The sequence below is a fragment of the Chelonoidis abingdonii genome, chromosome 7, assembly GCF_003597395.2.
Source record: "Chelonoidis abingdonii isolate Lonesome George chromosome 7, CheloAbing_2.0, whole genome shotgun sequence".
NCBI classification, from domain to species: Eukaryota; Metazoa; Chordata; order Testudines; family Testudinidae; genus Chelonoidis; species Chelonoidis abingdonii.
The window spans coordinates 48851417-48873836 of record NC_133775.1 but is presented as its reverse complement, the minus strand read 5'-3'; the positions used below and the strand labels follow the sequence as shown (position 1 = coordinate 48873836).

At 42.2% G+C, this 22420-nt stretch overlaps 1 protein-coding gene across 3 annotated transcripts in view; it reads left to right on the top strand.

Moving 5' to 3' along the window:
- The first annotated feature begins 2627 nt into the window (after positions 1–2627).
- Positions 2628–22420, top strand: part of CDC73 (cell division cycle 73) — a 174379-nt gene continuing 154586 nt past the window's right edge. For all 3 annotated transcript variants that reach the window (XR_004375155.1, XM_032791044.1, XM_032791045.2), the window contains exons 1-6: positions 2628–2785; positions 12865–12970; positions 16586–16655; positions 17444–17506; positions 17599–17651; positions 20794–20882. Coding sequence is in view for 2 of the 3 variants with exons in the window: in XM_032791044.1 (XP_032646935.1) it covers positions 2655–2785; positions 12865–12970; positions 16586–16655; positions 17444–17506; positions 17599–17651; positions 20794–20882 (512 nt within the window). In the remaining variant the exon portion in view is untranslated. The remainder of the gene's footprint in view (positions 2786–12864; positions 12971–16585; positions 16656–17443; positions 17507–17598; positions 17652–20793; positions 20883–22420) is intronic.

Below are 22420 nucleotides of genomic sequence, written 5' to 3'. Positions count from 1 at the left end.
TTTAAAATGAAAGCTTAGTTTCTGAAGTTGGATAATGGTTTGAACAATTGACTATGAGGTGATAGGTTGTAGAAAATGTTCCAGATTGTCAACCCAGTGAGACCTTACCCAATCCAAATGTATGTAACCATATTTGTGAACTATGTGGTACTTTCTATAGACTGGCTTGAGTATGTGCACTACTGCCCTCTACTGAATGGAATAGACCAGTAATTTGCTAGCTAAGTGAATTACTTCCTTTACTGGACTGAAGCCTGATCTACATTTAAAATTTAGGTTGACTAGCCCTGGTACTTGGGTGAGAAAAAATCCACACCTCTGAGTGCTGCAGCTATGCCAGCCTAATCCCCAGATGTAGACACAGCTCGCTCAATGGAAGAATGCTTCTGTCAACATCACTCGGGGAGGTGGAGTTACTACAGCAGTGGGAAAACTGCTGCTGCTGTAGTGTATGTCCACAGTATGGTGCAGTATAGTTACAGCATCATAGCTGTGCTGCTGCAGCTCTTGTAGCGTAGACATTGCTGAGAGTAACTGATTCATTAAGCAGCTGGTTTACAGTTTGGTGCTGGCTGGTGCCTGGCTGAACAGACTAAAAGCAACCTTGTGTAAACCCACGACTGGCCCGCAGGTTGCAGGGCCAGGCAAGAATGGCTGCCCCCCTCGTGCAGGCCAAGGGTTACCACCTGGCTGGTATTTGACCAGCCTTGCCAGTTTTTTATTGATTTGCCAGTTGCCAGAAAAACAATTTAATCTGCCACTTTATTTATGTGGATCTAAAAATTTGCATTATTATCACAAAACACTGAAATATATAATATTAAAAGTTTCTGTGTCCAACTAAAGATGTTGCAGTGTTCCCACTTCTGTAGTTTAAGCAATAATTGATCAAAACTGTTGAAAATATAGCAGCTGTCTGCCCACCAACACACAAATGCACCACTCGTGTGTGAAAGGGGGTTTTAGTCACATGAGAAGGTGAGAGGAGATGTGCAAGGCATATTAAATAATGGGAGATCATGGTGATGGTGCGTGTGATTCTACTGCAACTCTGGAAAAAAAAAGTTCACATCAGAAACTGGCTAAATAAAACAGATTACAAACGCTGGCTGGCAAAATGTGCTGATAAAACAAATGCCTATTTGTTATCAATGATATTATCAATCTTATCCACATGTGTTATCTCTCTGCATAGTATAAGTGGCTGTTGAAGGGAGATGGGTTGCAGAGTGGCCTTGTAGCTGGGGTTGTGGCAGCCTTGCCTTGTGGTGGTGGTGGAGTACCATTTATTTAAATTTCAAAGGTGGTAACCCTACTCAGGCCTGTGGGGCTGAGTGTAGTATTGTCATCACTCATGATTTTGTCATGAGTCTCATGATAATTACTGTTCTCCTTAAAACCCACCATCTGGAGTCAAATGGATATGTGATGATTCTAGCCTTCCTTCTTAAAGAAAATGTAAGTTTCCAGCCCTTACCGCTGTGAAGAAAGCTTCAAAAGTGACCACACTGCATCCTAAAGGCTTAAAAAGTAGAAGGCAAATAAAAATCTATTATTTTTTTCATAATCTCATGATTTTATAGCCAAGCTCAAGATTTTTGGAAAGCCTGACTCATGATCTGTGAACATTTGGGGTTGGCAATATGCAGGATGAAAGGCAGCAAGGAGAAGAGGGAGAGGGAGGGCAGCACTCGAGATGGGGGGTTAGGGACAGGGGTAAGGTGACCATATTTATCAAAGTAAAATCGGGACACCGTGTGGGGCTGGCTTGGGCTGCCTGCCATCACTGCTTGCCTGAGCCCCCGACCCGCGGCTGTCCCAAGCCACCTGGTGTTGTTATTCACCTGAACCCTGCACTACCCCGGGCTGGGGTTGCCCACCCAAGCCCGACCCTGCTCTGGGCAGCAGAGTAATGGGTTGCGCCCCCTTACGGGAGGGGGGACGGAGGGATGTGTGAGGAGGCGGCGGGGCTCAGGCTGTCACCCCTGGGCGGTGCGGGGCTCAAACCGCCCGGTGCTCGAGGAGGGCTGTCAGTCAGGCCCATCCACAGTCCTGGGCAGCGCAAGGCTCGGCAGTCAGCCCGGAGTGGCGTGGGGCTCGTGTGGACAGGCCCAGTTCCAGGTGGCGTGGGGCTCGGGCAGTCAGCCCAGTCCTGGCAAAACTGGACGTGCCACTTGCTCTTCCCACGGGTCAGAGCAACTTGCAACTGGCAAGAGGAGACGGGACAAGGGCCCAGGCCCAAAGAAGTCAGGACACCCGGACAGGGCTTAAAAAGGGACTGTGCTGGCCCACACCGGCCGTATACGGCCACCCTAGCCAGGCGCGCTGGGGTGAGGGGGCAGAAACACGGAGATGAAGCAGGAGCGGCGAGGTGCACATAGGTGAGGCAGGCGGCGTGGGCGGCTCCCGCAGGCGGCAGCGCTCAGGCGTTCGGCAGGGGCAGCCCGGCGGGGCCCTAGCGGCTGGCGACGGGGTCCTCNTCCGGCCCGTAGAATGGCCAATCAGGGCGTGTTTGTGATTTCCATGGCAGCGGCAGGCGCCGGGCTCCGCCGGGGGGAGTAGCGCGGCGGGCTGAGGGGCAGGAGCGGGCAGCGCCGGGTGCTCCCCTCGGCGATGGTGCTGGCTGGGAGCGGCGGCGGCGGCCCGGCGCGAAGATGGCGGACGTGCTGAGCGTGCTGCGGCAGTACAACACGCAGAAGAAGGAGATCGTGGTGAAGGGGGACGAGGTGATCTTCGGCGAGTTCTCCTGGCCCAAGAACGTCAAGACCAACTATGTCATCTGGGGGTGAGTCGCGCGGCCCCTGCTGCCCCCCCGCATGCGGGCAGGGGGTGGAAGCTGCCCCGAAGTTGCTACTGCTGAGCGGGGAGGCGGGGCGGGGAAGCCCGGGACCCCGGCCCGTCTCCCCGGCGGTCCTGTCTCCATTGCGGGCTCTGCCATGTGCCGGGAGCCCGGTTCCCTTCCCCGGGAGCGGCCGTTGTTTGTTTGTTTGTTTGTTTGTTTGTTTGTTGCTTGTTCCCGGGTGGCCGTGGCTGGACGTGTTCCCTTGTTTCCTGGTGCAGTGTCCAGGGTGGAGAGAGTCCCGGCTGGCAGAGCGCGGGTGGGGGGCCAGCGGGAGCTGAGCCGGCGGGGGTGGGCTGTACGCGGTGTGTGTCCGTTCCTTTGTCAACCTGGGAGCCTTGATCTCAAGTCAAACAGCGAAGTCGTTTTTCTTCTTTTGGGAGGAGTCTGGCTCCCCCCCCACCAGCTCTGAGATTCAGTCAGTTGGAGAGAGCAGATCCAGCACCTCAAAGGAAAGATGGTGATTTCTTTCCTGCCGTGGGAGCTGGCAAGAGCGTTATGTCCATTTCAGGTGTTGGGGTTTTAGACTTCTGCTCTAAAGAGGGCACATTATAGATGAGATTGGTGGCTGTCCTGAGAGTTGTGTTTTTTCTGATTTAGTACCTCATCCTTAAAGGAAGTGACAAGTATCCTAGAAACTGTTTTACAACTAATCTTCTAGCTAAGTTTTCTGTATTGTTTGCTTACTTCGTTAATTACCCTTTCATGAGGCTGTGTTTCTAGACTCTCCTCCCCTCCTTGTGTAGGGAGTATAGTTGGGTCCAAATAGAAACTCCGGATCTGACCACCTGTGAACTTTGCAGAAGTTTCTATGGGGCCACATAGGCCTATCCTTAGTGCCCCCCCCCCCCTTTACTATAATACTAATATAGTTTGTCTCCCAACTTTTCTGGGAGATAACACATTGTAAACAAGTACATTCAAAATGCAAATACCTCCCCAGATAGAGAGTATGTTTGTTTTTTAAAGTGAACTTTCAAAATGTTGTTCTTTGTACTGTATACATTTTGTAGCCCAGTAATTGTATTGTCTGAAAGCCAAGGGATTGCTTTTTCCTTCTCTTTCCTATACTCCTTGAAAATGAGTGCCTGGTTTTTAGTTGGACTTTATTAAGTGTCATTAAATTGTAGTAAGGCATTCAATTTTTCCAAAAATAATGCTGCAGAGAAAGCTGGAGATCAAAGGGAAAAATACTTTTTCCAAAGAAGCTCCATAAGCAGGGAAAGGAGAGGCAACAACACACTCAAGGATCTTTCAGCTGGTCATCTGAAGTTTGAAGCATTATTAAAGAACTTCTGAATTAGGGTAAGAACATTAGATTTGTTAACTGGATCAGTCCCGTGGTCCAGTATTCTATTTATAGTGGTGACCCTAACTTTCAGAAGAAGTCAAAAATAATCACCACAGTCATAGAACTGGTTGGGACCTTGAGAGATCATCTAGTCTAGTCCCCTGCATTCATGACAAGACTAATTATCTAGAGCAGACCATTCCTGACTGTTGTTTGTCTAACTTGCTCTTAAAATCTCCAATGATGGAGATTCCATAACCTCCGTAGACAATTTATTCCAGTGCTTAACCACTCTGACAGGAAGGTTTTGCTAATGTCCAGCCTAAACCTCCCTTGCTGCAGTTTAAGGCCATTGCTCCTTGTCCTATCCTCAGAGATTAAGAAGAACAAGTTTTCGTCGTCCTCCTTGTGACAACCTTTTACATACTTGAAAACTGTTATCATGTCCCCTCTCAGTCTTCTCTTTTCCAGACTAAACAAACCCAGTTTTTTCAATCTTCCCTTATAGGTCATGTTTTCTAGGCCTTTAATCATTTTTGTTGCTCTTCTTTGGACTCTCTCAAATATGTGCACATTCTTCCTGAAATGTGGCACCCAGAACTAGACACAATACTCCAGTTGAGGCCTAATCAGCACAGAGTAGAGCAGAAGAATTACTTCTCGTGTCTTGCTTACAACACTCCTAATACATCCCAGAATGATGTGTTTCTTTTTTTTTTTGCCACAGCGTTACACTGTTGACTCATATTTGAGTTTGTGGTCCACAATGACCTCCAAGTCCCTTTCCTCAGTATTCCTTCATTTCCCATTTTGTACGAGTGCAACTGATTGTTCCTTCCTAAGTGGAGTACTTTGCATTTGTCCTTAAGTAAATAGGATGAAATTCATTCAGACCATTTCTCCAGTTTGTCCAGATCACAATGCAGCTAGCCAGTTGTTCTTTCCTGTTTAATTTGGGCTTAGGGTCAGAAACAAATCCCTAACACTTTCAACTAGTCAGTTTATAATCTGAAGTATAAGCAGCAAAGAGTCCTGTGGCACCTTATAGACTAACAGATGTATTGGAGCATGAGGTTTCGTGGGTGAGTACCCACTTTGTCGGATGCTTTTACAGATCCAGACTAACACTGTTCCTCCTCTGAATCTGAAATATGTGACTTTATTACCCTTCTTTCAGGGTTTTCAAAAATCTGCTTGAGTTATATATGCACTTTCCTCCCCTTCTTGCCTCACATAAATTCTGCCAAAATGGATAATTCCCAGTTAAGGGGAGGGGAATTTAGATTTAGATATCTTTCCAAATAGCTTTTTTTAGTGCTGTTTTCTTGAGCAAGCAGGGAGGCAACTTAGGGGTGTCTCCTGCTCAAAGTTTTCGGGGATAGCAACCAGTAAAATTTAACAAGATTCTGGTCAGTTTCATTACTGTTATTCAGAACTATGTGAGGGAGCAGAGAAACTAACATCGTAGAAATGTAGGGCTGGAAGGGACCTTGGGAGGTCATCTTGTCCTGTTCCCTGCTCTGAGGCAGGGCCAAGTAAACCTAGACCATCCCTGACAGGTGTTTGTCCAGCCTGTTTGTAGAAGCCTTCAGTGATGGGGTTTCTGCAACCTCTCTGAGAAGCCTCACCCAGTTTTTCACTATCCTTATAGTTACAAGGTTTATCCTAATATTTAATTTAAATTTCCTTTGCTAAAGGTTAGGCCCATTAGTTCTTGTCCTGCTTTCAGTGGACATGGAGAACAATTGATCACTGTCATCTTTGTAACAGACCTTAACATACCTGAAGGTTTATCAGGTCCCTCCGCAGTCTTTTTTCTCGAGATTAAACATATCCAGTTTTTTTAACCTTTCCTCATGAATCAGGTTTTCTAAATCTTGTATCATTTTTGTAGCTCTTCTCTAGACTCTCTTCAATTTGTCCACATCTTAAAGTGTGTCACCCAGAATCGGACAAAGTATTCTGGCTGAGGCCTCACCAGCGCTGAGCAGAGCAGTACAGTTACCTTCCTTTTCTTACATACAATACTCCTGTTAATATACCCCATAGTGATATTAGCCTTTTTCACAACAGCATCACATTTTTGATTCATGTTCAATTTGTGATCCACTTTAACCCTTTTCAGTACAACTGCCTAACCAGTCGTTCCCCATTTTGTAATTGTACATTTATTTTTTTTCCTACTAAATGTAGTACATTGCACTTGTCTTTATTGAATTTCATCTTGTTGAATTCAGACCTTCTCCAATTTCTCAAGGTAGTTTTGAATTCTAATCCTGAAACCCTCTCAGGCTGGTGTGATCCACAGATTTTATAAGCATACCCCATTATCCAAGTTATTTATCAAATTATTGAATAGCATCAGACCCAGGACTGATGTTTGCTAAACCCCACTACATACAGCCTGTCCAGTTTCACACCAACCTCTTGATGATTACTCACTGAGTATGATCAATCAATCAATTTCACACCCACCTTATAATTATTTCAAATGTAATACATTTCAATAGTTGGCTTATGAGAGGCCTGCACAACATGCGGCCCGCGGAGCCTCACTGTGCGGCCTGCAGGGGGATTCTAAATCCCCCCGCACACAGTGCTCTGCGGGAAGCCTAGAGCCCTTCGAATCTCAGCTGCGGCCAGGAGTCAGAGGGCTCTGGGCTACCCACAGCGGCGGGGAGCCCAGAGCCCTTTAAATCCAAGCCGTGGCCGGGAGCCAAAGGGCTCTGGGGCTGCCCGCAGAGATTCCCAGCCACGGCTGGGATTTAAAGGGCTCAGGGCTCTCCGCAGCTGTGGGCAGCCCAGAGCCCTTTGAATCCCGGCCTGCAGCCGCTGATTGCCCCCTCCCCAGACCCCTGCCCTAACTGCCCCCTGGGACCCTCACCCCCATCTAACACCACTGGTCTTTGTCCCCTGATACCCCTCTCCCGGGACCCCTGCCCCTAACTGCCCCGCAGGACTCCACTCCCATCTAAATGCAGCTGTTCCTTGTTCCCTGATTGCCCCCTCCTGAGACCCCTGCCCCTAACTGCCACTTGGGATCCCAGCTCCTATCGAAGCCTCTCTTCTCCTTGTCCCCAACTGCCCCCTCCTGAGACCCCTCCAACTTTCCCCCAGGACCCCACCCCCTACCTGTCCCCTGATAAAACCCTGGGACTCCCATGCCTATCCAACTGCTGCCTGTCCCCTGACTGCCCCCTGAACCTCCTACCCCTTCTCCAACCCCCAGCCCCCTTACCATGCCACTCAGACCTGCGTGTCTGGCTCCATGCAGCTCCAGACACATTGCTGCCATTCTCCCCCACGGAGCCCACAGCTCCCCCACCCCCAGCAACTGCCTTCCAGATTTGAACACTTCAAAATTCAGGAGTGCCCAAGCTCAGTTTGGACAGCTGTTACTTCATTTCTCCCAAATCAAATATACTGATCCACTGTAACGTGCTGTAGAAGAAGTAGGATAAAATTGAGCAAGAAATGCTTATTAGGACTGGAATTGCTATTTTCAACAGCCATTGCCTTTTTTTTTGTTTAAAAGGAAGACTGTGATATTGCATTGGCAAATTTCCCATAGAAAGAAAGAATGGAACAAAAGAATAATAAAGGCACCTCAACTTTTCCTCATTTATGGAGGACAGTCTTATAATATGCATCCAGATATCCTCCAATCACACAAGCTGAAAATTGTTCCACTTTACTGCAGCTCTGTAACCATATGGGAACCAATCCTGTCAGTGTTTTGTGCACATCCAAAATTCCTGCTGAATGACCTGCCCTGGGAGCGTTACCAGTGACCCAGGGCTGGGGCGGCAGGAGGTGTGTGTGTGGGGCACTGCTCGGGGGGGAGCCCAAGGCTGGGGCAGCAGTGGGGTGGGAGGAGGGCACTGGTGGGGAGGAAAGGGGGAAGCCCAGCGCTGGGGCGGCAGGGGGTGTGGTTCGGTGAGGGGAGAGCCCAGGACTAGGGCAGCAGGGAGGTTCAGGGGGGAGCCCGGGCTGAGACGGGGGTCAGCCAATTTTTTTTTTTTTGCTTGGGGCAGCAAAAAATGTAGAGCCGACCCTGCCGGTTTTCCCCAGCTGCTGGAGCCCCGGGCTCTTTAATTTGACCCTGAGGGCTCCCAGCCACTTCTTCAGCTGGGAGCCCTCAGTTGATTTGATTTGAAATAAAATATCACCTCCCCACCCCCAACTTTCCTTTTTGGCCCACAGCTGTTTTGATGGGGCAGTGCTGGGGAAAGAGGGTTTGTTTGTTTCCTCAGGGCTGGGTGGCCCTGGGGTGGGTTGTTTCTGCAGGGCCAGGAGGTTTCGGTCCTCAGCTGTTTTCTTTGGATTAATGTGGCCCTCACCACTTTATGAGTTATGCAGGCCTGGCTTATGAGTATGTGGGACTGTGTCAAAAGCCTTATTAAAATCAAGACACATCACATCTATGTTGGTAAACTACATTGTCAGTGTAAGTGCTGCTGCTTAGGAAAGCTTCAGGCAGTGTCTAAGGCAGGCACAAGAGCTGTTCACAGGGGAGGAGGATCCAAAACAGATTGAGGCAAGTAATAGTAAAGTTCTATTCCTCACTGTAGTTGTGGGGCTGAGGGAAGAAGAGTTGTGGACAAGATGCTCTGGGTGTGTGGAAGGGAGAACCAAGAGTCTGTGGTTGTCTGAAATAATGTCTTTTGGGAGCCAGAAGGAATAGGAGGGGAGGCTGATCCAAAAGAAGGTGCTTTGAGCGGGGTCCAAGGATAGCCCCATGAGGAGAATCTCACTTTCTTCTTAGCAGTGTGAGGATTGGATGCTACTTCACCCACCAAGGAGGTCCAGTTCTTTCCCTATTTTTTATATCATCAGCCTTGGTGGAAGGAATCCAGTAAAATTTTCGAATCTTCATTTAGACTAATTATTTATATAACTGTCCTATTCTTGTAGGTGAGTGAGATCCACTTGGCTTAGAACATTAGTAACAGGATTCAGATCTTTTTACATCTAGGTCACTGGAGAGAATCCAGTCCCTGTTCATAGTTCTTAATGCCTGACTCTGCAGAGGGTGTGTGGTTTCAGTCCAATATGTAGTAGGTGTTTGTCCTCACTTCATTGTAAGTGACAACCCTCCTTTCACTCTGGACAGAGGCCTCGAAAACTGCATAGTCATGGAGACAAAACTATTCTGAGCACCTTAAAATTAGTCCCTCTGGAATTAAGTTTAAGTACATTATCAAGATAATATGGGGAAGTTTCCATTGCTATTGTATATTTTCTGTGGATAAATAGAGCTTTCACTTCCAGTAATTCAGGACTTTTCCAAAAGATTACATTTGCTCTAAAATCCTTTCTCTAGCTAGCTTCTAAAGCCAGTTAGTTGTATGTGTTTTGTTTTTTTTTCCTCAGTGGACACAGGACACTTTTAAAATTGTCTTTACCATTCGTTCACTGCTAAGTAGATTACATTCACATGGTTAGTAAACATAGTATTTGTGTGTATGTGTAAAGTTGTTTGTTGGCCTCTGATCTGCTAGTTATTTGTTACTCCTGAAAGGCAACTGCAGAGCCAAGGGGCAGACAAGTAGATCCACTTTTATGCAGTCTACTTAGCCAGCAGAAGGGGCAACCTCTAGAGTTGAGGTTAGTGAATAGTGAACAGCTAGTTCACTGTTGCTGTAATTTGTGTAATAGACAGCGTACATGTTGCTTTTACATGTGCATGTTTCTGAAGATAGATTCTTCTCTTCAGGTAATGGGCTGTCCATGTTACTGCTTTCTTTTGTGCGTGAGGGATGTATTTTACATTAAGCATGCCAGTAAAAATCAATATCTTTCACATCTTCCAGTGTGAAAGAGAGTAGAAAGTAATCTGATGGATGAATGAACTCTTAGCATCTACAGATTGAGGGTAAATGAATGAACTGCTTAATGCAAATGCTTTCTTTTACTAATATGGCATGAAATTGTTCATCTGGAATTACATGTAGGTGGAGAGATTCACAAGGTGAATGAAAAATACTGTATTTGTGCAGGCCTAAATTCAGAACTTTTTGTTTCTTTTGAAACACTTGATGGCATTACTAACACAAAAGTAGAAGTTGAATTAGTCTCTGTGCTGCTTTGGGTATTTGTGATATCAACTGCCGCAAGCTATCCTCAGTTTAGGTCTTGACATGTAAGCAAGGAGAGGAACTGACTTTCAAAGGAATTAAAATTTAAATATCTTTTTTAGGCAAAGTCTTAGCATGTATTCAATTGCATACCCTGTCATGGTTTACTGAGGTGGTGGTAGACTGTTAAACCACCTAGATGCATTGTAAGACCTGGGACCAAATGCCTTCAACTGCCCAAGAAGTGCACTGTTAATCTACTAATGCATACTCTGGGGTGGCTAATTTCTGTTCATTTAAGAACATGTTTTGGAAAAAAAAAATTCTGGGGTTTATATAACATCCTTCTACTGTGAGAAGTTGTGCCTATAAAAAGGATAAGTGATAACAGTATGGAAAATTATACATTTCTAACCTTTTTTTCTCTCTAGGTTCCTGTGTTGTTCTGACTTGCCCTTTCAGCAGTAGCTTCTGACCCAACAGCCACTTTCAACTCATTTTTATTTTATATACTTTGCTTATTGACCAAGCTGCCATTTGGCTTTTGGGCTACAAAGTGAGTCTGAAGTGGCTAAAAGGACTAAAAACTGCTGCTTGAATGGCAGTTTTGCCCTTCCCACTAAGTGCTGTTCAGACTGCTTTTCCTTCTTCAGCCTCTCACTCTTCTATCTGTCTTTCTCCCACCTCCTGCTAGTGTGATTTATCTTAGCGTCCTTGCTCTGTATTAACTTTCCCATCACCCATCATGGGGGTTAACCAATGAAGTACTGTGCACTGTTCTGAGTTGGTGATGGCTATTAGATCATCAAAATAGCGTAATCAGCAAGTCAGTGTGTGATCTTGTAGCACCATATCCACAGCCAGTGTAGTAACAGAGATCTAGCAGTTTTTTCTGCCTTTTTATTGATCAGTTGCAAACTCGTACTAAAATGCCTATTATGCCTGATCACATAGAGATAAGCAGTAGTTCAAAGAAACAATGAGACAATCTAGAATGATTTTTTTTAAGTGCTAATATTACTGCACAAGCCAGGTATTTGTAGTGGATGACATCACTTCTGGGGGATGTTGAATGGAGGAAGAGCTTTCATTACTACCAGGGCTCAAGAAATTTTCTAGACATCTACTGGTAAAAAAAAAAAAGATGAAAATAAGTGGGAGGGGCCCATCAGTAAGCTACTGGGGCAGTGACTTGGGACCGCCCCCTCCCTCTCACCATCATCAGCTTCTGGGGATGGCAGGTTGCTGGGATTTTTATCAGGGTGCCGATCCTAAAACTTGGCTTTGTGGGCACTAGCTTTAAAACCAGCTCTTGGCTAGTATGTATGTGTCTAATCGATTTGAAGCTGTACACCCCTCTCTTCTTCTCCTCTTCCCCCACCAGTATGATTCTTGATAGCTTGGCTGCTGATCTGTGCTTCCTGATAGTATCATTGAAACTGACTGGTCTGGTTAATTTCACTCTACTGTTAGTAAAGCAATAGTCGTAGCACCTGTAGAGGCACAGGTGTCTGGAACATTGGGACCACCTTACTACATTGACTTATATTTGGTAGGTGCTCTTCAAAGCATAAAGGCTCAATAAGCTAAAATTCTGCCTTATGCCCCATCTTCTCTTGCTAAGCTTGCTGCTTCTGGGGTGGAGTTTTCAAGCCCTAGGTACTACCTTAATGATTAAGAGTTGGTCACAAGGCACAGAAAAAGCTATTTAGGTTTTTTTAGCTATGCTGGAAAAGTCATTTGCGTGTGCAAAGAGACGTTACTTTGAAGATCAGGCTGAACTCCTAATGTGTTTTTAGCAGCTGTGTTGCTGAAAAATGGCACTGTCTGATGCCAACAATCTGGGAGTCCAGTATAAATTTGTAAGTTTATTTCCATCTAACTGGTTTATCTTCTGAATAGCTTTCTGTCATGTTCCTTATGAGGATTCCTTACATTTTGCTTGTATCCAGACTCTCTTGTGCCTCAAATATTTAGGATACACTCTGTTTGTGAAGTCTCTGAGCTGTTCACTAACATAGATTTTACAAAAGCAGCAAAGAATCCTGTGGCATCTTATAGACCAACAGACGTATGTTAGTCTATAAGGTGCCACAGGATTCTTTGCTGCTTTTACAGATCCAGACTAACACGGCTACCCCTCTGATAATAGATTTTACAGTGAAGATTTTACAAGTCTATCTCCAGAGCAAGTCATCTGGAGAACACTTTAAATTATTTCCTAATGTATGCTGAAAATCTCCTCAGCCTCTCTCCCTCATCCCCAAGAGTCTGAGTAAGTTATTGCAGCTCTTTTGAAAATTAGGGGAATAAACATGAAGTAGTGATTTGTCTTCCAAAACTTTTTAAAAGAAAAACAAATATTAATCTTATATAGATGTCAAGAATTGTAACTATACTTTTATACCTTTTATTAGTTGGCCTCTTTTCTTGCACCTAATTACTCCACCCGCTTTTGGAATTTTGAATCTATTCCATGTAGAGGCTGTAAGTATGTGGGTAATGATTGATAAAGTATCTGTTGTACTTGCTGACCAATTTGATCAGTGGCTTTTCATTTTTTTTTTTTTAAATAGCTTGGTATGCCAAAGATTAATGAGGAGTATATGTGTGAGGAAATATGGTTGTAAATAAAATCCTGTTTCTTGATGTTACAGGACAGGAAAAGAGGGCCAGCCCAGGGAATACTACACTTTGGACTCTATCTTGTTCCTGCTGAATAATGTGCACCTTTCACATCCTGTTTACGTCCGGCGTGCTGCAGTAAGTAGAGCATATGGAACTCTGTTCCTTAATAATGTTGGAGGGTGCATGCTTGACAGCTAATAATTTTTGTGATCATGTTAGTATTTTCAGGAAATTAGGAGAACAGTTACTGTGACATTAACTAACATACGTACAAATACTCAGCTGTTTCTTGATAGTTACTTGGCTAACAACATGATATGGCATAGTTTTAATCATGAACAACAGTAAAAAGATAACTTTAATAAGCACAGATTTCAATGACTTGCATTATTTTTTTTGCTCCTCACCTAACTGGAATTGGTACTTGAAGATGTATGTATGTACGTAAAAAGCACTTGCTGACTGAGGTTGGGGTAGCATGAGGGAAAACAATATAGGACTAATAAAGAGCATAGAATATCTTTAAGCATAATCACTAGATTGCTGAAAAAGGCTGTCATATTTTAATACTTCAATATTAACACTACAAGTAAATCACTTTTTGACCTGTACCTTCTTTCTTGACTACTTCATAAGCATTAATCCAAGTTAGTACAATATTTTGTATGCTGTTAGCATGTTAGTCTGAAATTGACTAAAATCTTTGACCTGAAGAAAATCTTTGACCTGTGAAGCTCAAAAGCTTGTGTGTCTGAAATCGCTGACACTTGTTCTTAATTTTCTTATTGAATGAGTAGATGATTCACTGTACACACTAAGTATAATATCTGACACACTGAGTACTGGACTTAATGTGTAAAAGCAGCAAAGAGTCCTGTGGCACCTTATAGACTAACAGACATATTGGAGCATGAGCTTTCGTGGGTGAATACCCATTCATGTTCCAATATGTCTGTTAGTCTATAAGGTGCCACAGGACACTCTGCTGCTTTTACAGATCCAGACTAATACAGCTACCCCTCTGATACTGGACTTTAATGTGGACTTTTGACATAGTTTTAAAGAAGAGAATTTAAGAGAAAAGATTACAAAATCACGTGGAAAAGTATGCATAATACTAAAGGCTAGCATGCTAATCAGAAGCAGTGCTGGATGTGGCAACTGAGCACACATCCTTCTCCTATTCTGAATTTGGGTAGGAAGAGGGAGTTAAATGTAAAATCTATTACTACTTATTTGTAAGCTTGAAAACAGGAAGGTTTTTTTTTTGCCATTCTTACTCTTGCAGCTACGAATTATTTGATATATTTGAACATATTTTAAAAACAAATATTCTTTTGTTCTTAAGACAGTGGCAAAACTGAGCAGAAAGACATGACAAGGTGTGTTTTATTGGTTCATTAATCTGTGTCTCAGTTGAAGCATAGCATCTCTGCTATGTGTGTTTAGTGATAGTTTAAACCCTGGTATTAAAAGTTGTCAGAACAAGGGCTTTTGGTTACATATGGTCTTATCTTTTCCGAAAATTTCTATTTAGTACAGCTAAAGAACCAGAATAGCACTAATGTTTGTACATTAAAAGCTGTCATCTTTCTTTTGCTCCTTTGAAGATCAGTCTTTTACTTAGTGTCTTCAAGGTTTCATTTCTAACAGCTTAACTGTAACTTGCAGTTGATTTAGTGCAAAAATGTAGGATCAGATGTGCGTTCTTGGGTGGTGTCAAAGATCCCTCCCCACTGTGAACTCTGAGGTACAGATGTGAGGACCCCCTAATCTTAGTCCTCCAGTTTAGGTTAAAAATTCCCCAAGGCACAAATTTCTTTTCTTGTCCTTGGATGGTATTGCTGCCACCACAAAGTGATTTAAACAAAAATTCAGGGAGGGCCACTACCTATCCCCCTCACCCCTTTCCTGGGGAGGCTTGAGAATAATATACCAACCAATTGCCTTTAATGTAAGTACAAACCAGACCCTTTATCTTTAGGACATTAAAATCAATCAGGTTCTTAAAAGAAGAACTTTATAATAAAGAAAAAAAAGTAAAAGAATCACACCTGCAGAATGAAGATGGAACATAACTTTTCAGGGTAATACAAAGATTTAAAACACAGAGAACTCCCTTCTGGACTTCGCTTCACAGTTACAAAACAGGAATAAAACTCCCTCTTAGCATAGGGAAAATTCACAAGCTAAAACAAAAGATAACCTAATGCATTTCCTTGCCTCCCTTACAGTTTCTGTAATTCTTAGAGGGATTATTCCAGGTATATTTTCAGGAGACGTTGTCCCTGCTTGGCTTCTCTTGTGGAAGAGGGAACAAACAAAGAGAGCCCAAACAAAACCTCCACCCCAGATTTCAAAGTATCTTCTTTCCTTATTGGCCCTTTTGGTCAGATGCCAATCAAGTTATTTGAGCTTCTTAGCCTCGTACAGGTAAAGACTCAGTACAGCTGCTCAGGAGGGATTTTATGCTACCCTTATCTGTATGTTTATGACAAGCGGCTATAACTTTAATGTTTTTTTCAGATAGCATATGTTTGTGACAAACCAACTAAATTGAAAGAGATACTGTAAAGATTTTTAGGCTAAACATTTACCTATCTGCAGAGTGTTTCCATCTAGTAGACTTTACCTGAAGGTAATTTAGTTTATTCCACAGTCTGCTTAGGTACATAATCATAAGACTACCTTGACATACTGCATGCAAAAGGACTACAACCAGATCCAAAATAATAGCTATTTACTGTGATGTAAATTGGAACAAAATGCTCAGATGGCTAAAATAATAGGTTAGTCAGAAATTCTAACCAATTTAGAATGAAATCTGTCTAACAGAATTTTACTTGAGGTATCATAGATAATCCCAGAAATGAGCCAAGGTGTTAAATGATATGCCCAATGTTGCCATTGATTTATTGGAAGTAATTAAGTTGAGAATAGCATGTGCACCTTGAATTTTGAATGCATCTTAAATGAATTATGCATCCACCAATGTTGAGCAGCTGCCTAATATTTATTTTGTGATGTACCTAGAACGTTCTTTGATGCTTGAAAAGTAATTGCAATCTGTTGGCTGCTGACCTGGACAGTACATTGGTGTTACACATACCATTATGCATTTAAGTGGAGCCAGCTGTATATTTTTAATGTTATTGAAAGCATTTGGGTAGGCTGGGGATAAAGCTTAATAGGCCCTTTCTCTTCTTCCTATTTTAGCTTATGGTTTACTGTGTAACCATGCAGGAACCATGGCACGTGCTAAGAGAAAAGCCTTCCTCACTTAGTTAATTTTATGAAATAATTCATTTCCTGATGAAGCATTGCTTTATGTGCAAATGCTTAATTTTAAACTCAAAAACTCAACAGATTTACTGTAAAAGAAAACTTTGAAAAATAGGATCATTCTTGTGAACAATTTTAAAAAGACATAAAATTTAGTGGTTTTGTTTTATTGTGTTGCCAACAAGTATTTTTTTCACAAAAACATCTTGCATGTGGTTTTATAGTTACTAAGCACTGTGGATAAACTTGTTAGAAAACCTAGTAGATGAAGATTCTTCACGTCTCCATTTCCAAAAGATCTTACACACAATTTATTTACAATATAATTTATCTGTGAACAGCAACTTTTAAATAAAGGAAATGGCTTCCCCACAAACTTTATGTATGTCATATTATTTGGGGTTTTGTTCTGAGGCATCCTGTTTTTGGATGTGGTCTGTCTAAAATAAAATCTTCAATTCTTTTCAGACTGAAAACATTCCTGTGGTAAGAAGACCTGACAGAAAAGATCTACTTGCATACCTAAATGGGGAAACATGTGAGTGAAGTTCTTCCTCTTTAGCACCGCTGTACTGCATTTTATTGCTTCACTTTTGCAGTGGGAGGGGGAGATTAAACAAGAGTGGACATATGAACATGTATATATGTTGGAGTATGTGAGGCCTGTTCAAATGGGCTTACAAGTGTTCTTCCACCTCTTTGTTCTGAATTTCACTTGTCTGTCTCTGTGTGTCATTAGTAGTTGTATGATAAAACAAACCGTGACAGCTGAGCCAACAGTCTCTTCAGATGTTAATGCTGCTGTGTGGTACGGATGTGCATATACTTTTTTCTAGTGTGTGACAAAGACCTATTCAGTAACACCACACATGTCCTATACCAGAATTGAGAGTATGAGTCCTACAGTTTGCTAAAATGATATATTACATGCTAACACTTGTTCATTAGCAGCATAGCAATTTGTATGGTCTTCCAGCATTAAAATCTAGGTTACCTGTAGTCCGAGAAGAGAGGTGCTTGAATGTTAGCCTGTCTGTAGATGAATGCTAATGCATGTTGTGTTTTCAATATTTTTTCTGCAGTTTCTCTTGTAGTACTATATTTTTTAGTAAATTGGAATTTGAGGCTAGTCACTTTTTGTGATATGTATGATAAGCATGCTTTTATTTCAACGGGGGCCATTAGTTTAATTTCCTCTTACAAATGTAAGTGAATTTACAGAGAGTTGATTCCAGATTACAAAATATTTGTTACCTTTGCAGTACTGTTAGCTTAGTGTGCTCACATCTTTGAATACTTACATACAATTTTGTGTTTGAACCTTAGCAACGTCATCAAGTATAGACAGAAGTGCACCACTTGAAATTGGTCTTCAGCGATCCACTCAAGGTATGATTTAACTGCTAAGCAGTGTTGGTATGAATATTATGAAAGCCCACCATGATTCTGCATTTTTAATTATCTTTTTTTTCCCCCTTTAGTTAAAAGAGCGGCAGATGAAATATTAGCAGAAGCAAAGAAACCAAGAATAGAGGTAATGCAAATGACTAATGTGATCCATCTGAGTTTCTTCTGGGGCTGACTAGATTTTTTTTTTCTCTGGTATTGTAATTTAGACAAACTTCCTTTCGTGTAGGTTCACATACTTCTCCTATTAATGTGAATGGGAGTTGTTTATGTGAATTAAATGGAGACTGTGCACCAATACTTAGTAGGAATTTCAGCTTCTCCTTTGAACTTTGACGTTTGACTTTACTGGCTTTAAATTCTAACACACTTAAGTGGTCTGTAGTATAAGAGGGGAAATCTGCAACTTTATAGATCACAGATGTATATTTTGTATCACATGGCTGGAAGTTAACCTAGTTACTTGAATAAGGGATGAAGGATTGGGACCTAAATCCTATTTACTGGAATTAAAAATACCTAGGCACATTTCATCCTCTTAACATGTAGCTACTCTTACTTCCCCATTCAAGACCAAAGCATTTGACCTTTAATTTACGTCTTCCCATCATTATTCTAGGTGTGTTTGTTAATGGATCCTTATCGTACTTGGTTTACCTGTTCTCATACTGCAGTGCTCTTGGTAACATGTGAAACTACAGTTCACCATTGTTACCATTAGTCTGACCTGACATCCTGACAGTTCATTTAATGGTGTACTTACACAAGTGCGTCTTCAAAGCAATATATTACAATTATTTATTCAATTAGAAGGTGGTTAGCATTACTTACTGTCAAGGCCATGATTCTGTGACAAAATCTGACTTAATGTTTTTTCTCAATTACCTTTTTGTATCATCCTGGTCAGTTGTTTGCTAAGATTTCTCTATGAAATTGGCTGTACATATATCCTGTGTATTATAGGCTTCTTTTTAGGTGGTCTGAAACTACCAGTTAAATATTACTAAATGTTCCTACTATTTTTTATTATTTTCCATAGCAAACAATTAAAATATTGTCCTGTAACTTGTCTTATTTTAAACTAAAATCATGACTTATTTCCACCATTTTGCTGTGGAAAAGTAACTTGTTTGACAGTCCAGTCATCCTCAAAAGGTTTAGGGAGGTGGTGCCATTGCTGATAAAGTGGATTAGAAGTGCTCACTGTTAGTGAAGCTACTGCAAATTATTCCACTGTTTCACTAGCCTGGTGCTTAGTAGATGAATGATTCAAGCAGCACTAATATCAGTAATTGAGTATATGACTTACTAACAGTTTCTCTACCAATTTTTGCTTCATTTTCAGATGTAGAAAAACATACAACATAGCTTCACTTTAAGGGCTTGTCTATGCTAATGCCACAGTTTTGCCCATTTTTTGTGTTTACATCACAGGCATGTTGTGATATAGTTAAAACAAGACTGGACAGACCAAGACCTTTGCAGCACAGTATAGCACCCAGTTGTCTCTGGACACAGTTCCATCTTGTGTAGACTAAACTCTGGTTTAAGTATATTCTGGAACCATGCTGCAGTCTTGATCTGTGCAGCTCTGTTCAGGAGACAACTCTGTAACGAGGTCCTCTGAAAAGTGGTTCTTGCAATATAGATGGATCCTGTCTGTCCTCATTCTGCCCTGTGGCCTCGCTGTTTCATATGATTGCTCCATTTACCTACCGTGCTGATGAAAATAATAAAATACTTAAAAGCTAATTTATTCAAGGCTAACTCGTGCTGATTAGTGGTCACTGCAAAGAATTAGTTGTGTGCAACTTGATGGATGCAAATAATCTTTTTGAAAAATCAATTAAACCCACTTAAATTAACTGGGGGGTGGGGAGATACCTGTTTCTTAAATTTAATGTTAAAGAAACTGTTTCTGTTGCTTTCTTAGGTAAACATCTTCCACTCAGGGGCCCACGTCAGTATGTTAACACTTGTCATGGATGTTTAACTTCAGTTCTTCACCTTCTAATAGGCAGCATACAGTACAACCTCATTAATTCGCACTAATGTCTGGGAGCTCCTTTTTCAATTAGCAGTTATGTCTTGCAATTATTTGTAAAATAAACAGGGAGATGTCTGATCAGTTTACAGCTGTCGCTCTGGATTTGTGTCTCAGAAGGAGCTAATCTTTGCAATCACTTCAGCTCTTCAATAGACATTTGATTGGAGCATTATTTGTGCTTGGGTGCAGTGGCATGAGAAGCTGTAAGTAGTGTGCAAAGACCTTAGGGGGCAGTGCGATGGAGTACCAGTGATCTACAACTTTATTGCATTATCCGATCAAGTTATGGTTCTGCTTCACTTCAGTGTTACTGCAGATTTCTTATCATGATCTTCAGAATAAATCAGACTTCTTTGTAAATAGTTCTTAAAGAAAACTATGCTTTTCTAGCAGCTCAAAGTCTATAAAGCCCGTTTAACCAGCTTCCTGGGGATTCTCCCTGTGTAGTGACTCCATATCTGCCTGATGTAGGAGTTTGGCTAGCTACAGTGTGCTCCAGGGATTTATAACTGTCACAATGGTCCCTTCAAGTTACGGAGTGGGATGCAACTTGGAACAGACTTGATGCTGCTTTAAGATTTTTTGGGTGTCAAACTGACTTTGACCAGCCCTAAGTTCAAAAAGGTGAAGAGATGGCATAAGTCCACCTTTGCTGCCTCTTTCCACTACATTTCTGCTTTAAGCACAGTTCAACAAGAGAATCTGGCTCTTTTTTTTTTTTTAAACTAGTTAATTTAATTTGTTTTGGGAGTGCCATTTGGAGAAGATCTGCATCAGGATATAAACTAAATTTGGCTTTCTCTGTGCTTATACGTCACTTAAATATCTGTGCAAATCTTAAATACCATTTAAATTTCCTTTGGGAGGGAAAGTGAGGTGATGGAATTCCATATTTCAAGAAATATGTGCTCCGGCAGCCAACATAGAAGCCCTTCTTTAAATTGTTGTCTGTGACTTTCAAGAGGTGACTTGTAGGTTTCTGTAGTTAACCACTCGGTGTTCTTTCTGTTCTTTCAAGAATCAATTTTTAGTAGTCTACCACTCGGCAATTCGTCCGTGGAGTGTGGCTACAAAACTACACCAGATTGGCAAAGAATTTGTCTAGTCATAGGAAGTTAAACATGCTGATTTCTGTGAAGTTTCAGTTTTAATCTTGCTTTCAGAGAGGGCAGAGAGATTGTACTTAAGCTGCTTTATAAATAAACATTGTTATTGCTACTAGGATGAAGAGTGTGTGCGTCTTGACAAGGAGCGACTGGCAGCTCGATTGGAGGGGCATAAAGAAGGTATTGTGCAGACAGAGCAGATCAGGTAAGAAATCTTATTTCACTCCTGGGGTAGTAATTGCTAGTTTCAAGGACTGTAAAGCCAACCAGTTATTTCATCTGTTCTCAAGTGTACGTCCCAGCAGCCCCACTGAGGGGTTCCCTGGATTTCTACAGAAAAACTTTCTGTAGAAAAATGTCAGTCATCAGACTGCGGCAGAGCTTCATGTGATTGGAGATCATTTTCCTGTTTTGGAGGGGTAGCTTCACAGCAGTGACTGATTAGTCAGCACCCAGAAATGATCAGACTGTTGGATTGTCTCACTGACTAGTGTTCTCCTTTTTCCTTGTTTCAGCCATAGTATTATATAGACAGGCTAATAAGATGGGAAACACCATTGAGGACAGCAGCTACCCTTTATCTCCTGCATTTAAAACAACACCCAAAGTTGTTGAGGAATGTGTGTCCACTTTGCTTCTAGAAAGAGTAAAATCTTGCAAGAAGCAAGCTGAAGCACAGATGAGTCTCCTCTTAGGTCTCTAAATTGGATTGCTCTTCCATAAGATGTGTAGATGAAGCTCTGCAGAGAAGTCTACAGAGAAGGAAGACTTTCATTGCCACAGGAGGTCATCTCCATCTTAAGGATTCTAATAGCTCAGCAGTTTCCTTTTCCTTTGTACCTCTACAAAATTCTATAGGGATACAGATGAACATCCTTCAGATCCTTAAACTGGATTTCCACAAAGCTGGGCAAAGAAGCTGATGGATCCATGGCAAAGCCTGGCTGACGTAAAGGCCTTAGGTTTCGTGGGCATAACTGCCCTTCATTTCCCTCCACTCACTTTCTCCTTGCTTAGACCTATCCTTTTATTATTACCTCAGGATCTCTCCAAGTTCTGTCCTTGGCCCATCCTAGCTCCCTAGAGCAGATTGCTAAAGCATGGAGCAAAGACACTCTGTTATATTTCTGAACATCTTGGGTTTGGCATTGGGGAATATGTCAGACTCTAATTGGCTAATTGAGTAAGAAAACTCAAGAGACTTGGGGGAAGGGACAGAGCATTTGGATGTCTCCTTATTCTAGCACTTCTCAGCTATGAAAGAATAAAAATGATGCCAAGCTGTTCTAGAGCAAACAGTCCGCTTCAGAGCTAGGCAGAATGTTTCTAGAAGTGGTGAGCTCTTAGTAAGAAAAGCATTCTGAAAAGTTACAAAAAAACCCCTTTTGCCCCTAAAATACTTGAAACCAACTATTTGAAAAAGCCTAGAGCTCTAATTGGAGCAGTCCCAGTTAGTGGAGCAAAAAGGTATATTACTTCTCTATCCCTTCAAACTGAAGAATTCAGTAATCAAGAATGCCAGAATTGTACTCTAAACACATTCTGTGTCAGTTTATATAGACATGCAAATGGACAGATGAGTGGTCTTATTAAGGCTCTGCACTGGGACTTGGAAGGTCTGGATTCAGTTACCTCTGCCACAGACGTCTTGGGTGACCTTGTGCAACTCACTTAATCTCTTCTGTACCTCAGTTCCCCAGCTGTAAAATGAGGATATCCCTTCCAAATCTGAAGAGGATGTGG